Here is a 17052-nt window from a genome sequence, read left to right on the forward strand (position 1 = left end):
AAAGTATTTCCACTCGTCACTTGCTGGCCATCGAGCTTTGCCAGGGAAGGCCGTCCTCTGCCCTCGTTCCTGAAGGAGCCACATGCTATCGGGCAAGTTTTCCCACTTTTTAAAACCTTACTCATTTATTACCACTTCCTACGTTGAATGGGACGCCCAGTCCCTCCTAGGAAGCCCTGACTTCTCCCGTCACCACCCCCCCACCGCTCTGAGGACGCCTGGAACAGTATTTTCATCGATGCCAGTAGCTACCAGTTTACAATAAAACTGTAATTTCTGAACACTTTTAAAAAATCCTCACCCAAGGACATGTGCAATGATTTTAGTGACAGAAGGGAGAAACATCCATGTGAGAAAAAAAGCATCACCTGGTTGCCTCCCACAGGCACCCCAACCGGGGATGGAACCCACGACCTTTGGTGTACAGGGAGATGCTTCAGTTAACTTAGCCACCCGGCCGGGACTGAACACATTTTCAAAGGAGAAAAACCCCTCCCCTGTAGTAGGCCTTTCATGCCTAAGCTACGAAGGAAGACCTATAGCGGGGACAGTGCAGGTCACAGTGACGCAAAGCCAATGCGGAGACTCGGGCCCCTGGGACGAACCCGGCTCCTCGCCCCGCTGCACGGGCGCTGCACACCGTGCTGGGATTCCTGGAGCTCCGGATGCCCGGCCACGGAGGTCAAGTCCAGGGGTGCCGGGCAGATGTGTAAAGCACCGTAGGAGACTAAACACACCTTGTTACGCAGCTCATGTGGGCCCTGCGGACAGACGGGGCTCCTGGTGGTGGGGGTGCCTGAGCCGTTCGCACGGGGGCAGGTTTCAGCAGGCACAGGCACGACGGCAGCCTGGCCACTGGGCCGACGCAGGAGCCCCTTGCCGCACGGCCACCCAGCCTGTACAGAGGCTCTTCAGTGCTGCCCGGGTCCCCTAAACACGGCCCTGTGTTGGGAAGATCTTGATGCGGAGCCGAGGCTGGCCTTTTGTCATGTCCCCAGGAGTCACAGATTAGGGCTGATCCTTCATTTGAAGATGGCAGCCCCAGCACCTGGGGCCCCCTGGTTCGGAAACACAGGTGCCCTGACTAAATGCGGAAAGCCATCTTCGTAGATGAGGCATTGCGGGGTGGAGGAGGAGCAGGCTGGAAGCCAAACCCAGCACGTCAGTCTCCTGGGTCTTGAGCGCCTTCAACTGAGAAACGAGGGGTGTGGGCGCAAGGACAGCGAAGAGGGTTGAACTTGCTAGGAAGTCAGCTCGCTACTCGGGCCTGGGGAGAGGGCTGGTGTTAACAATTCTCTGACGGAGACGAGGCCGGGTGAGGTGCGACTGAGCCGAGCTCTGGTTGACCACTAGGGTTTTATTTCCAGCTCTGGGCGGTGAGACCTGGCAGTTAGGTGTCCTGGCCTGAGCTCAGCTGTGCTCAGGTCCAGAACATGGGCAGTCACTTACCCCACATCACAACGCCCTTCCCCATTAACCTTAGGAGAGTGTATTAGAAGTCCAGCTCTCACCACCTCCATCCAGGAAAACACGGTTGGAGTACAGCCCGCGTCTACTCCAGTTTAACTCTGTTTCTGCCTGTGGACAGCAGACCGTCTCCCCAGGGTGGACACCGATTCCACGTGAGGCAGGCTGCGATGCTCGGGTACTCTGAGCCCAGCACCCAAGCGGTTGAAGAGCCTTTATTCCACGCCCAAACTTTTCAGTTACCAAACACATAAACTATGGAAAAAATGTGCAGGTGACATCTCACAGGATAAAACGTTGGCTTTATTTTATATTCACTAGGTCAATTCAAGCTCCTGTCTGTATCTTGTGGGTTGGGTTGGGGGTGGGGCTGTGCCATGGACAACGTGGACTTTTCAAGCTACAGATCAGTAAGGGCGGTCCAAAGGTGGCCCACGCGCGTGGCGTTTATTGCGTCATTGTAAACAGAAAATCTTGTCTCCTGATCAGACATCCAAAAGGTTATAAAAGAAATGTAACTTAGCTCCAATTGGTGCGTTTGTACTACAAAATGTAAGGCTCATCTTGGCATTTTTTTTATTATTTATTTTAAAAGATTTTATTTACTTAGAGAAAGGAGGAAGGAAGAGAGAAAGAGAAACACATCAGTCAGTCAGTTCCTGCACACCCCTAACCGGGGACCCAACCCACAACCAGGCATGTGCCCTGACTGGGATTGAACCGGTGACCTTTTGGTTTGCAGGCTGGTGCTCAGTCCACTGAGCCACACCAGCCAGGGCTCACCCTGGCATTTTTAAAAGGACTCAGTGTGATCCTCTGTAAGGCTTTCCGTATCATAAAAGTACCCATCCTACCACATCTACGTACAAAGGCCGCATGTTCTCATTGTACCTGTAGTGCCATCGCAACTACGAGAGCGCGAGTCACACTGGCTGGAGTCCCGTCTGCGTTCCGGTGGCCAGGGCAGTCCGGCCTACCACTGCGCAGAGGGCGTCCTCACCAGATGACACCCAGGACCAGCCACGGCTTCCGACTGACCTACTTTGTGCTATAATTGCGAACACACACTACCACACATTTGACAATACATTTTACCATTTATTTTCAGAATTTCTGATAAAATAGACAATTATTCCATCTGTGTCCTTCCCATGTTTTAAAATAAGAAACATCCTGTATTTGTAGTCCCTAAGATTCATACGTAAAAACATTATAAAAATATACACATCCTTGAAAACTCCAGCATTTCTAGTGTATATTTCCACTTGTAAATATAAGTCTACCAGACAGAACCCTGTGATATTTGAGTTGTCACACAATCCAGAAGGCACCTTCATTACCCCGGGACTGCAGTCCCAAACCGGAAATCACGGAGATTCAATCACAAGTGAAGGCAACAGTGAGTGCTGAGAATCGGAGGAGAGGCCCCGACTGAAACCACCTGGCAGCTGCTAGGGAGTCCCCAGATCCACACCCAAGACCCCCCAGTCCAGGCAGCCAAAGGGACTCCCGCCAAATACCCAGACTTACTGGGGAGCGGTGAAGGTGTCCCACCAGGGGTGCCAGAAGGTGAAATCTGGTCTGTTCACGCTGCCAGTCACCACCAAAACCAATGCGCAGACACAGGACCAAATCCTTGTGCGCCCTCAGTCAGGCTGCCAGTGTCTGAGAAGACGGGGCGGGGGGGGTTATGCACCCTCAAAAACCGTCTTAACATCTCACCCCAAACCAACCTTTTTACTTTAAAGATTTTGTTTCTTAATCATCAGAGAGAGGAGAAGGGAAGAAAGAGAGGGAAACGTCTGATTGGATGCTTCTTGCATGCTCCCAACAAGAGACAGGACCTGCAACCCAGGCATGTGCCCTGACTGGGCATTGAACTGGTGACTTCTCAGTTTGCTGCCTGGTGCTCAATCCACTGAGCCACACCAGCCAGGGCAAGCCAACTGTTCTTATAAGGAGAAGAAAGGTTCGGTAAGCGGTTCGGATAAAAGGTTAATCATCAAGAGTTGTGGTCTGGAGGCCATTTTCCTAGTGCTGCTTTGTCTGTTATCAAGAACTCGGACACCAGTTCCAACCCTTGCAGAACCCCTGGGCCACACAGACTAAACTGCTCCGGGTTCTGCATTCCGGCTCCTGGGACAGCAGCTCTCCACGGCGTTGGTCACCGAAGCCCGTCAGCTGAGGCTGAAATCTTTGACGCAAGCTCCCCTATCAAAAGTGATTCTGAAAGGCAAGGCCTCGGCTTGCCGAGCCCCCAGCTGCCTCTTACCCTGGCCGGATGAGAGGTCAGTAAAAACTCAGCCGTGACTGCACGGTCTTGCAGCCCTTGTCTGAGTAGATCTTTTCGTCTTTAGGGTAAAATGTCATTTCATCCGCCACTCTGGTGACAACGTCTTCATCTACAGCAGAGCCACGGGCCCTCATCTCTGCCCGTACACACATCTTCACATGCGTGTACTCCAGGGGCAGAAAGGGAATAAAGTAATCGATGAGGTTTCTGTCTATCAGTCTGCTGTGCCACAGGCCGCCTGCAAAACAAGACAGTGCCATGGCCACCTGGCCTGCTCCTACAGGGCCCGTTTGATCCCAGCCCACAGGACACTCTCCTTGTCTGTACCCTTGAAATTCTTGTCAAGAATGCAACAAGCCTGATGTTTGCATTAGCTGGCTCCCCCTGCTAACTGGCTTCTAGAATATGTCAGCCTAAGAAATGTCCAAAACTACAGAGGATTTTTATAAAAATTTGTTCGAGCCAACAGAGGCTACACCTGGAAGCAAGATCTCAACAGACTGACAAAAATCCTTCCTAGAATGGCAGCTGGCAGTTTCCTTTATGCTTCTGAAACTAAGGAGGGATGCAAGGTGGGGACTGGATTGCAGGAGAGTTAAGATTATGAGCCCCCTTGAGGGGTCTGAAAAAGAGACTTACCCTAGCATTTCAAAGGCGTGTTAACCTAGATGCACAGAAGCAAGGGACAGGGCTTGCTTAAGGCAACAATAAGCCTTTTACTAAAGGAGTTACACGCCTGGGGTAGGACTACCCACCATGACCTGTCCAGTTAGGGATTCACGATGAGACCACCGAGGTTCCTTTTCATGGAAACCCTAAGAAATGCTCTGAGAAAAAGCCCCTGGTTCAGCGAAGCTGCAGAGACGAGCGGATCCTGTGGCTCTGTGGTTGGCTTAAAGGACGAAGCCTTTCTTTCAAACTGCTGCCACCAGGGTAAGGGGCCCGCCCCCCGGTCACCCTGCAAGACTCACTGTGCTTATTATTGAAGACTCCGACAGACAGCACATGTTCCAGGTCACTCAGCTGAATGTCTTCCCTCTTTTTTCCTGCCCGCCAAAACTCAAGGGCCGTCTTGGTTATGAGGTCCCCGCCTGCATTGCTGATTTTGCCCAAGAGACAAGGATTAAAACCATGTATTAAGGCCTCTGTGTCTAACCAGGAAACGTACTTGCTCTAAACTTCATTCTTAACCAAGGAATATTTACTAAGTGCTACCAGACAAAGGAAAAATAGTGTCTGCCTCCAAGGAGCTTAACGCCTGCTTTTCCAGAACTTGCTACATAATCCTATGACTTTTTGTGACCCTCAGAAACAACATGTACAGGTTAACGAAATTGCCTATTTTCAGCAACTTTTTCATTCATTTTCTCCTGTCCTCTTTCTGCCATGCTGACGCTGGCAACCCAAAAGTAGAAGAAATCAGGAAGTCCCTTTTGCCAGGCTGGCACTCTTGTTCCTGCTGGTCACCAGGACTTCCTTCGAGCCCGGGGAGAAGGAAGTGCAGCTGTGTCCCCGGGGAGCCACCCCCACTCACCTGAGAAAGATGAAGACAGCCCGCCTGTAAGACACGCCTCCGACCTGCTCGTAGTAGTCTAGAAACGGCTTGATGGCGTCGATGATCCCGGGGTGCAGCTTGTCCATCTCGTCAAAGATGAACACGGAGCCTGCACAGGCACTCACGTTACCCCGAATCCACTCCTGTAACTGGTCCTGGCCAACCATAAAATAAAGAGGACGTGGAGGCTCGAAGGACGGATCAAGGGGTGAGCAAGTGCCACCCTACCCCTCACACCCCAAGAGGGGAAAATCAGAACACTCCAGGGGTTAACGAAGAATTCTTAGAAACTGCACCCTAGCCAACCTCCATACACTGGTTAACAGCTTTTCCAAAACATTAGCTATTCAAAGTGGGAACTAGCCCAGGCCAGCGTGGCTCAGTTGGTTGAGTGTGGGCCGGCGAACCAAAAATGCCGCTGGTTCGATTCCCAGTCAGGACTCATGCCTGGGTTGCAGACCAGGTCCCCAGTGGGGGGTGTGCAAGAGGCAAATGATTGATGTTTCTCTTCCTCTCTCCCTCCCTTCCCCTGTCTGTAAAAATAAATAAAATCTTTTTTTTAAAAAAAGTGGAAACCAGCAGAGACAGGTGCTAAAATGCAAAGATTTTTCCTATGGCATGCTAAATACCACTTTTTACTACTTATTTTTAAAGATTTTATTTATTCACTTTTAGAGAGGGGGGAGGGAGGAGAGAGAAACATCTATGTGCAAGAGATACTGTATATTGCAGTGTATAACGTGCACTTTTTGCCCAAAATTCTTGAGGGGGAAATAAGGATGTGTGTTATACACAGCAGAATACGGTACATGGACCGGTTGCCTCTCTTACACCCTAACTGGGGACCTAGCCCTCCCAGGCACGTGCCCTGACTGGGAATCAAACCGGTAACCTTTTAGTTCACAGGCCAGCACTTAATCCACTAAGCCACACACCAGCCAGGGCTAAATGTCACTCCAGGAATAAGATACATAAGTGTTTATTTCACTGTTAACCAACCCATAACTTTGTCACTGTGGACTGAAATCTCCATCTTACCAGCCACACTGGGGAATAAGAAACTAGAGGAAGACCTGCAGTGCCAAGGACCAATACCTTTTCCTAGTGCATGAATAAAGGAGCTAGGTAACATTTCACAAAAAGTATTTCTTGCCGTGGCTGGTGTGGCTCAGTGGATTGAATGCCAGCCTGTGAACCAAAGGGTCACGAGTTCCATTCCCAGTCAGGGCACGTGCCTGGGCTGAGGGCCAGACTGCAATTAGGGGGCGCGCAAGAGGCAACCACACATTGATGTCTCTCTCTCTCTTCTCCTTTCTCTAAAAATAAATAAATAAAATCTTTTTAAAAACAAAAACCAAAAAACCACCATTTCTTCCCAGGCTTTTTGAAACAAACAGACACTCAACTAACAAGCTCTCAAGCTGGTCCATATGTGAAAGGCCCTAGAGGCATCCTTGCCTCTTACTATATTTCTAGAGATTTCTGAAAGAACTCAGAAAACAAGAAAATTATTCCTTTTGGCAACTTTCCCTGTCTCACACCTATTTTCACTTCCTTGTTCAGTTCAGTTTCCATTTCATACTTCAGTCCCCACGCACCAGCAGGAATGTCGGCCTTTCTGAGGGTGACAGTCATTCCAATGAGAACCCTACTAGATAATGTGGCATAAATTACATGTGGAAAGAATATCTCAAGGAGAAATCGTCTTCAGGTCCCATTCTCGAGGCTCTCATTTGAAGAAAGAAACCAGCGCCAAGGCTCTGCATGGGGGAGCAACGGAAGTGAAAGCTGCGCAGCAGGGACAGGCTCCCCAGGCTACAGCGCGACACGCGGAGGCAAGGCTGCCGGACAGCGGGGCGCCCTCCAGGAAGCCGCGGCCACGCAAACTGTCTGCTTGTTGATCACTGGAGACCACTCCACCTACCAAGCGCTGTGACGGGAATGCCGGGCATGCGCACTCCCTGCAGAAAGTGGCTACCCTGCGACCTGGCAGTGAGGAGATACGGGTTCAAGTTTCTGATTTGCTGCCGGGTCACGAAGACTAAGGATAAGGAGCAAGTCCCCTCACCACTCTGGCCTCCATCTTTTAATGAGCATGTCATCTACGCCACTGTATTATTTTGGAATCAAGTGAGGACAGAGTTGTAGGAGAGCTGTTCAAATGGCCAGGGGTTACGGGGGTAGGTGCCTTAACTCAGCGGGGCCTGGGGCTTCTGCAGGGGGGAGAAAAGAAGCAGAGACATGGGCGCGCGGGGGTGGGGGGGACCGGATAACAGGGTTCCCTTGCCTGGTACAATTTTATCTGGTGCTCATGAGGGAAGTGCAGGGTCGACACAAACAGGTGGACAAAGTTACTCTTCAGGCCTTTTGAGTGAAGATTTTCAGCCACAATTTGGCTCACAAAATTCTTGCCTGTGCCAGCCCAGCCGTGTAAGGAAAGAGTCAGTGGTTTCTTGGGATTTTCGTTGCTCTTGAAGCCAGTCAGCGCCTTGAGAATCACCTCTGTGGCCAGGTGCTGCCCAAACAGCTTCTCCTCCAACTGCAGCTTGAGGGCTGCAGGAGCCAACCCGAGAATAGAGAGAAAAACTCACATTAAACACGTGCCAGAGAGGCAGCACTTTGCCCAGCTGGCCAAGGAGATGCGCAGAGTGGCAGGAGGTCCGGTGGGGTCTCCGCCAAACCCCAGGGCTGGCAGTGAGGCAGGAGCACAGGCTGTAGGGTCCCACGATGCCACTTGCAAGGAAACGCACTAGATGGATGTCCTAAACACTCAAGGGTCTGACAAAGAGGCTAAACATGTCCGTGCGCCCACACGTTAGCCCTCGCCTTGACGGAGCCGCGTGCTGTTTCCCCAGCCGCCCGGCTGGTGGTAAGAAAGCCAGGGCCACACATGGGCATCCCGGGCAAACTCTGCACATCTGAAAACTTAAAAAGGGTTGGTGTGGCGCAGACAGGCTGGCCGTTCTGCTTTCGGTTTCTTTTTACTGGAATTCCAAGGAGTTCAAACACTTGGACAAGGACCCGGGCAGAGCCTCACGATCTGGAGAATGTCTTGGAAGGGTAGCCAAAAAAGGGCCACAACGCTAACCCTGACTGGCTCAAGGGAGGCCTCCAGGGCGGGCCTTACAAACTCTGAGGCTGAAAGCAGCCACATAGGGAGGTCTGCAATGAAGACTTTCTAACTAAAGCAGGCAGCCGCTCCCAGGCTGGTAGCTTCCTTGACAAAGGTCGATCTTTACTTCCGTGAGCCAGAGCCTGCCTAGAGCCTTCCTGCCTCTAAGGCTGAGGCAGCCATACCTTTGGAAAGGCCGGTAATTCCCTTCTTCCAGGCCCCTCAGCACAAGGACAGCAGCAGAGACCACTGTTATCATGTTACTTGTTCACTGTTAACTGTCGTATACCCACAAATGTCAAAGTATGTGTCTAATTCGTTTTACTCTTTTCCCAACCTCAAAGATTTCCCCTCTCTGCCTTCTCCCACCTCCCTAATCTATCACCAATGGATTACATGTAAGGCATCTCCATCTTCCCCTCTGATTCTGATGTACAAAATAAATGGTAAGGCTGCCATTTTCTGGAGCACTTTCTCAAACCGTTGAGAGTTTGCTTCCTGGCAATTGTCAGTTTGGTTCGGATAAACTCAAAAAAAAAAATTCCTACAGGTTTGGACGTTTCTTACCTAGACAGAAGGCATGGCTCCCAGGGCTGGAATCCAGACGGAGGCCCCATCTGCCCTCTCTCCCTCCCCCCACCTCGGGCGAGCCGTGTGCCAGGCGCGGATGCCCGCTGGGGCCTGTCCCGTGCGTCCCTCGCGCCCCTCCAGGCGACCCGCCGTACCGGACGCGTTCAGGGGCTTCTCGTCGCAGCACTCGGCGAAGCGGCAGTACAGGGTCGGATGCTGGTAGGCTAAGAAGATGGACGTGACCCCGATTACGAGGGCCGTGGAGATGGGCTCGATCGCCGCCACTGCCTCGGCCGCCAGCAGCAGCCACAGCGCTGCGCCGGCCGCGAACCGCCCCGCCGCTGGCATTCTCGGGTCGCGCCGAGCCTCTCCTCTGCGCCCCAGGCGCGGCCGCCGGGGTACCGGGAGGGACTTCCGGGTGCGTCACTTCCACCCTCGGACCCCGCCCACCCTCGGGGCAGCCGGGTTGGAGAGGGGCGTGGCTCTGCGCCGCCGAGTCTGAGAAAGACACAGACGGCGTCGAGCAACTCCTAGCTGCGGTCGAGCCCTATGCCTAGCTAAATCAGTTTTGTTTTCTTACGAGCTTCTCCTGGATCCCGCGCTTTGATTTCTCATCCCCCACCCCCGCCTTCTCCTGGAGCTGTGATGGGCGTTTCTCTGGCCACCCACCTGCCGGCCTTCCTGAAACTGTTGCTGGGCACGCTGAGCAATGGGCACTCACCACGACAGACGCGTCCTGGCGTGCGCACTCAGAGCCAGAAGCCTATTCTTTCATTCAGCTGCACAAGGCAGGCCCCTTGATGGGTGCTGGGCAGACAGCAGTGGAGGATTGGCCTTCGCCCCTGGAGCTTCTAGGCCTTGGGGAAGGCAGCCGATAGGCCGTGGAGCAGGGAAGGCTGTTGTCTAAACTGATAGAGTTCCCCAGGCACAAAGTGAGGAGTAACATGTTCTTTTTTTTTTTTTTTTAATATATTTTATTGATTATGCTATTACAGCTGTCCCATTTTTTTCTCCCCTTTATTTCCCTCCGCCTGCACCCTCCCTCCCACCAGCATTCCTGCCCGCCCCTTAGTTCATGTCCATGGGTGGTACATGTAAGTTCTTTGGCTTCTCCATTTCCTAGACTATTTTTAACCTCCCCCTGTCTATTTCGTACCTACCACTTATGCTTCTTGTTCCCCGTACCTTCCCCCCGCCATAACCCTCCATGTGATCTGCATTTTTGTGACTCTGTTCCTGTTCTAGATGTTTTTTAGGTTCAGTTGTTGATAGTTGTGAGTTTGTTGTCATTTTACTGTTCATAGTTTTGATCTTTTCCTTACATAAATCCCTTTAACATTTCATATAATAAGAGCTTGGTGATGATGACCTCCTTTAACTTCACCTTATCTGGGAAGCACTTTATCTGCCCTTCCATTCTAAATGAGATCTTTGCTGGATAGAGTCCTCTTGGGTGTAGGTCCTTGCCTTTCACGACTTTCAATACTTCTTTCCAGCCCCTTCTTGCCTGCAAGGTTTCTTTTGAGAAATCAGCTGAGAGTCTTACGGGAACTCCTTTGTAGGTAACTGTCTCCTTTTCTCCTGCTGCTTTTCAGATTCTCTCCTCATCTTTACTCTTGGGTAATGTAGTTATGATGTGCCTTGGTGTGTGCTCCTTGGGTCCAACTTCTTTGGGACTCTGAGCTTCCTGGACTTCCTGGAAGTCTATTTCCTTTGCCAGATTGGGGAAGTTTTCCTTCATTATTTTTTCAAATAAATTTTCAATTTCTTATTCTTCCTCTTCTCCTTCTGGCACTCCTATGATTCAGATGTTGGAAAATTTAAAGTTGCCCCAGAGGTTCCTAAGCCTCTCCTCATTTTTTTGAATTCTTGTTTCTTCATTCTGTTCTGGTTGAATGTTTATTTTTTCCTTCACCAAATCATTGACTTGAGTCCCGGTTTCCTTCCCTTCACTGTTGGTTCCCTGTATATTTTTCTTTACTTCACTTTGCATAGCCTTCACTTTTTCCTCTATTTTGCGACCATACTCCACCATTTCTGTGAACATTCTGATTGCCAGTGTTTTGAACTCTGCATCTGATAGTTTGGCTCTCTGTTCATCACCAAGTTCTGTTTTTGGAGCTTTGATCTGTTCTTTCATTTGGGCCACGTTTCTTTGTCTCGGCGCACCTGTTAGGTTGGGAGGGGCGGGGCCTTAGGTGTTCTCCCGGGCAGGGCAACTCAAGTCACTGGGTGGTAAGGCAGTATGTGGGGGAGGGGTCTAGAAGAGACAATGCCACTTGATTGGTCCTCTGAGGAGACAGAGCTTTATCCTGGGGCAGGAGGAGAGGGTGGGAGGCCTGTCAGCGGTGATTGTCCAAATCATTCTGGCTTTGAATTGGGGGGGAGGGGTCAAGTCTATGGGGGCGGTGACTGGGTCCAAGGCCAAGACCCCAGGAGAGAGAAGACTGAGGCCTGAGCGGGAGCAGAGGTGGGGGAGGGAGGGAAGGACTCAGTTATTCTCTCTCCCTCCCTTCCCCACTCTGTACAAAGAGATAAATAAATAAAATCTTTAAAATAATTTTTTGTGACACATCTGCGTTGTTCTGATCAAGCGTATGCTAATACACAATCATCCAAAACAAATGTTTTAACACTTAGAGCTCATCAGGAAATGTTTTCTGTTAAATTTTAATTGGTACTTATACATCTCTCTGTTGCGGAGAAAATAGACAGGATGTTCAATGAAAGACTTCCAGGCCAAAAGCACACTTCACTGGGATGGTATTCAGTGGGGGAACAGAACAGAAATAGGAGTTCAAGTACAAAAGTGATTGTACACATCTGGCTTCTTCGTGCACTTTGCAGACGGGTGATGGCAAGTAAAACTGCAGCTGCATCCCGATTCCACTGCCCATACCCAGGACAGTGTGTAACAACGTTATCTTAAAATGTCCACGCTTATAGCAGACAGAAAGCTGCGCCTTTTGCAACCACTTAAACGGTGACTCAAAGTTTCATTGTCGATGTAAAAATGCTCAAGGGGATGTGTGAGCAGAAAACCGTGTGAAGACCCTGCCCCAAATCAGACCCTGCTTCGTAGGCATTTACCCATCATGCTTCACGTCCGCCCTCCCTTCTGGATTACCAGTGGCTGAGGAAGGGTGGTGTATTGACCGGGAGCTCGGTCCCAGGGCTGGGTGGCCTTTTTCCTCTCCAGTGGCAGCCTCTTCACTTGCCACAACTTCCCTGTCTCCTCCCTGACTCCACTCAGTTCTAGACCCTTGTCTCTCTGTCCTTCCTATCTCTCAATGTCATCTGTTGCATGGGTGACCACAGCCACCTCCAGGGGTCCCCTGCATCCACCTGTGTCCTCTCCGATCCATTCTCCCCAGGACAGAGACAGGTGATCTTTTCACAAGAAACCGCATCGTGCTGTTCCTGCTTTGAACCTGCCGTGGCCTCCAAAAACCCTGAGGAGAAAGTGCACCCTTTTCGCTCTGCCCTCCACGCCCTCTGTGGTGAGGCCCTGCCTTCCCTTCAGATCTATTCCCATCCCCCGTACCCTCACCGTCGGGCCCACAGCCGCATTCTCTTTCCTGCCCAAAAGCCTCTGCGCACCCCCGCCTCCCTCCCTGCCTGGACTCCAGCTGCTGAGCCTCACTGGGCTAAGAGCCTTCAGGCCTCCGCTCAAAGCCCCACCCCGCCTTTCCCTGCCCCCAGCCGCCCTTGCCAGCACCCCTTTGTGTTCCCGTCTATCTGCTCTCTCTCCTGCTGGCTGAGAGCTGCAGGAGGGCGGTGCCCGGAACGTTCTGTTGCTCTAATTCCTAGAACGGAGCCGTGCACACAGTAGGCGCTCAATGCATGTGTCTAATGTTAAAGGATACAACACTTTCCAGGCACCCGAGGAAAGAGACTGGGCGTGGGCTGTGTGGGAATGCTCTGTATCATCTTCACAAGGAGTCTAAAGCTCTTCTTAAAGAAAAGCCTTACGTTAATCGGTCTTCTAGGTGCTACTGTCTGACCATGGATGATACCGTAAAAACCACTCTTACGCGGCCTCTGCTTTGCCTGAACTGAGACTGGTAAAGTGGGTAAATCACACTTGATGCGCAGAAATGCTCAAATGACTCGATGCAATGTGTGTGAAATGGGTAAATTACCTAGTCTATATCCATGAAAATAAATTTTTTGCCTATTGTATGTGTCTACAACAAAAGAAAGAACAGATACTGAAAAGGTACAGTATATGAAAGTTGCTGTAAACATTATACTAAGGAACATAAGCCAGTCGCACGAAGACAAATCCTGTGTGATTCCACTTGTGTGAAGTCCCTACAGCAGTCAAATTCACGAAGACAGAGAGTAGAGCTCTGGTTGCCAGGGGCTGGGGGAGGAGGGGATGGGGAGTTGTTTAGTGGGTGCAGAGTTTTGGTTTTGCAAAATGAAAAGTTTTGTAAATTGGATGTACAGCAATGTGAACACACTTAACACTACTGAACCGTACGCTGAAAAATGGTTCCGAAGGGCACTGGCCGGTGGCTCAGTTGGTTAGAGCATTGTCCCGATATGCCAAGGTTGTGGGTTTGATCTCCAGTCAGGGCACTTATAAGACACAACCAATGAATACATACATCAATGGAACAACAGATTGATGTTTCTCTCACTCTGTCTATCTGTCTTTCTCCCTCTAAAAATCGATTTTAAAAAATGGTTCAGCCAAGGCTGGTGTGGCTCAGTGGATTGAGCACCAGCCTGCGAACCACAAGGTTGCCAGTTCAATTCCTAGCCAGGGCACATACCTGGGTTGCAGGCTTGGCCCCCAGCTGGGAGCATCCGAGAGGCAACCAATCACTGTATCTCTCACACACTGATGTTTCTCTCCCACTGTTTCTCCCTCCCTCCCCCTCTCCCTAAAAGTAAATAAATAAAATCTTTTCTAAAAAATGGTTCTGATGGTAAACTTTGGTATGTGTATTTCACCACAATTAAAATTTAAACTTTAAATATTTATTAAGTTCCTATGACCATGAGCCTCTGAATATGAACTAGACGGAGTCCTCATACACTTATCACTAATTCACAATTTGCCCCAATAGCAAGAATGTGTTTTGAAAGTGTTTGACAGGCAGGTGCTCTGCCTCGTCTCCCAGGAGGGGCCTTGGGTGAAGGAGGCTCTGCCGACACCCTCAGCTTGGCTTCCTGGTCGGCAGTCCCAGCGACTGGTTGAGAACCAGCCCCTCCGCAAAGCGAGAGGAGTGGGTGGGGAAAGGAGGCCGGCTGGCAGAGGAAGCCGAGGGCCGGAAAGGGATTCCCTTTGCATTGTCCCTGCTGTGCTCTGCCCCTGGGAAGTCAGTGGCACCCGGGTCCGCTTCCTGCTTCCTGCAGCGTGGGCCTCCTGCGCCACTTAGGCCCTTCGATGTCGCGTGACAGAGACTGTGTTTGGTCCAGGTGTGCAAAAACCAGCCCCGAAAGCTGCCTGACCCCCGGCCCCCTGGCCTCCCAAGCTGGGCCCTGAATGCAGAGTCTCCTGTGTGACGCCCACAGCCCCCCATTCTGCCTGCCCTCCTTGGTCAGAGAGCCTTCAAAAACTACAGCTTTCATTGCCTCCCCAGAGAGCCTGATTCTGTAGGCTGGTGGGCTCCGTGGCTCCTGCGGGAGCCGACCTTCCTTTCCTACTCAGATCACACCTGTCGCTCCTGTGGCTGTGCTGAGGCGGAATGGGGGGTACAGATGGGCTCAGGCCGGGGGGACGCACAGCTGCAGGGCACTTCCAAGGGCCCGGGGCTCCAGCTCTGCCCAGTGCTCCAGGTGCCCTGCCGTCTTCCATCTAATGGTCCTCACGCCACTTTTTCCCTAGCAAGGACCTGGAAACATCGCATTAAACCGCGATGCGGTTCGGCACCCACTGCGTCTGTCTCTGAGCTTACCTTCCGGAGGCCTCGGCCCCATAGGCACAGTAGGAGGTTTTCCTGACACTTCCTCACAGACAGGCCTGGGGGGTCTGAGGCAAGACGCTGAAATCTGCACACGTTTCTGAACTGGATTCAACTTTCCAGTTTTATTAGGACCCACTGCCTCCCTGGGGGGGCGGGGTAGGGGGTGTCTTGTCCTCAGCTTCTCAGGGCTCATCCCTCGGTGGACACATGGCCCCAAGGAGAGTCCGGTGACATTTGCTTTGCTGCTTTGTCACTCTGAGCTCTGGTACTCTCCTCTCCTGGAAGGTGGAGGGTGGGAAGGGGGGCTCAGTAATCGGTTCCAAGTCCCCATATTTCCCTAAGCTCCTGCGGCCTATCCCCCAGCTCCGTCAGTCACCAATTATGTTACCAGCTGAGGTTCTTTTCTTCAAACAGTGGAAGCCGACACCGGCTGGCTTGGGCTTTTCTAGGGCTTCTTAGCAGAATACAGGCCTCTCAGCCGGTGGTCCATGTCCTCATGCTCACCTCCTGCCACCTGCACACCTAGCCCAGCCTGCTCCCTTCTTTCCCCCGCACCCTGCGCTGCTGGGCTGCCCCCTCCGCTACGCAAACCTGCCCAAGGCCAAGAGCAGCCCAGTATGCCGCCATTTTCGCGGCCATGGGCGCCTCCGCCACCATGGTCTTCAGCGCCCTGGGTGCTGCCTACGGTACAGCCAGGAGTGGCAGCAGCATCACGCCCAGAGCCAATCACGAAGCCCACCGTCCGGCGGCCCTGGCTGGCATCATCGCCGTCTGCGGCCTGGCGCTGCCGTCCGGATCGCCAGCTGCCTGCACGAAGACGTCAGTCTCTACAGGACTGCCCTCCACCCCGGCGCCGGCCTGAGTGTGGGCCGGAGCGGCGGGCCGCCGGCTTTGCCGTTGCCGCGGTGGGGGACGCCAGCGCGCAGGACGCTGCCCAGCAGCCCCGACTCTTCATGGGCGTGATCCCAACCCTCACCCTTGCAGAGGAGCTGGGCCTCCAAGGTCTCCTTGTTGCCTCATCCTGGCCATAGAGCGGCCCACGGGCTGCAGAACGTGATGTAGACCCCACCCCCTCCTCATTCCAGAATGAGCAGCCTGACACACTTGCAGGGGACAGCTTCCCCCGCCCCCCCAAGTAACTGGCCCTGTAAACACAGTGTCCTAGCCCGAGCCCCCACCCGCCCGAGCAGTGGACATCAGCCCGCTCCTCACCAGTCTAGGTGCCCCGCCAGTGAGGCTGCGGGCCTTTGGCTACCCGCTGCCCCCCACCATCTGCTCTGTGTAAGAGGGTGAAACCCATGGTCGTTTTCACCAGATGTTCACTCATAAAGATTTGACCTGTTCACATTCCTGCAAAGCAGCCTCCCGTCTCCCAACTGTATATCCTCAGAGCATCTCCTTGTGGGGTGCCTGTGTGCCCTGAGACTCTTTTGGGTGCAACCACCACCCTTCAGCCCTGGCTGCGGGGGGGCCGTGTGCTCGGCCTGTCAGGCCCGAGCCGTGTTCCAGTAAAATTCTCAGATGTGAAAAGAAGGAGAAAGAAGGAATATTAATAATACAGAGTGGCCCACGAGAATGTAAGAACTGCTGAGTGTGCAGGGAAGGAGGACCCTGGCGGGGGGTGTAGGCCTCAGAGACAGCAGCTTGGCACCCCGTGCCCCCTCCCCGCCCCGGGCAGAGAATCTGATCGGCCCAACCTAGGTCAGGTATCTTGACTTGGGACGGACCAGCCACCAGCACGAATGCGCTGTTGGGCCGGGGATGTTGTGCCGGGAATGCTGTTGCCCCGATTTTGTGCTGTTCTACCTACTTGTATGACACGTTGTCCCCTTAAGAGAGTGACTATTTCCTGATTTGTCATTCGATCATTTACTTTGAAGTCAGCCACTGAAATTCATGGAGGGCGGGGAGACGGCCACAGGGCAAAGGGCCGCAAAGCCCCCCCAAAGGGCTCTCGGGTGACCCAGACACATCTGAGCCCCAGGAGCAGACATAACTGAGCCCCAACAATCGCCACCGCCCCCCACTGCATAATGGCCCTAACGCTGCTTCGTGCCCCCTTGCCCCTCCTTTAAGAAAGTTTTTTAAAATTATAAAACTACGTATATATTTCAAATTGACAAACATTAGTATCGTT

At 52.2% G+C, this 17052-nt stretch overlaps 1 protein-coding gene and 1 pseudogene across 1 annotated transcript; one reads left to right on the forward strand and one right to left on the reverse strand.

The window, feature by feature from the left end:
• Positions 1 to 1789: 1789 nt before the first annotated feature.
• On the reverse strand, positions 1790 to 9394 carry TOR1B (torsin family 1 member B). Its single transcript, XM_054584246.1, has 5 exons — positions 9153 to 9394; positions 7603 to 7868; positions 5295 to 5470; positions 4732 to 4859; positions 1790 to 3998 (listed from the first exon to the last, which is right to left on the reverse strand). The coding sequence occupies exons 1-5, from the start codon at positions 9343 to 9345 to the stop codon at positions 3757 to 3759; spliced, it is 1005 nt and encodes a 334-aa protein (XP_054440221.1). The 5' UTR covers positions 9346 to 9394; the 3' UTR covers positions 1790 to 3756.
• Positions 9395 to 14867: 5473 nt separating this feature from the next.
• Positions 14868 to 15946, forward strand: LOC129079472 (V-type proton ATPase 16 kDa proteolipid subunit c-like; annotated as a pseudogene).
• The last annotated feature ends 1106 nt before the right edge of the window (positions 15947 to 17052 follow it).

The sequence above is a fragment of the Pteronotus mesoamericanus genome, unplaced genomic scaffold, assembly GCF_021234165.1.
Source record: "Pteronotus mesoamericanus isolate MK-2021 breed Mesoamerican mustached bat unplaced genomic scaffold, CSHL_Meso_final contig_78, whole genome shotgun sequence".
NCBI lineage: Eukaryota > Metazoa > Chordata > Mammalia > Chiroptera > Mormoopidae > Pteronotus > Pteronotus mesoamericanus.

Coding starts and splice junctions, on each gene's coding strand:
- TOR1B (XM_054584246.1), bottom strand. CDS start 9,345: ATGCCAGCGGCGGGGCGGTTCGCGGCCGGCGCAGCGCTGTGGCTGCTG. Junction 4,860..5,294: donor GCTGTCTTCATCTTTCTCAG/GTGAGTGGGGGT, acceptor GGGCAAAATCAG/CAATGCAGGCGGGGACCTCA. Junction 3,999..4,731: donor AGTCTTCAATAATAAGCACA/GTGAGTCTTGCA, acceptor CTTGTTTTGCAG/GCGGCCTGTGGCACAGCAGA.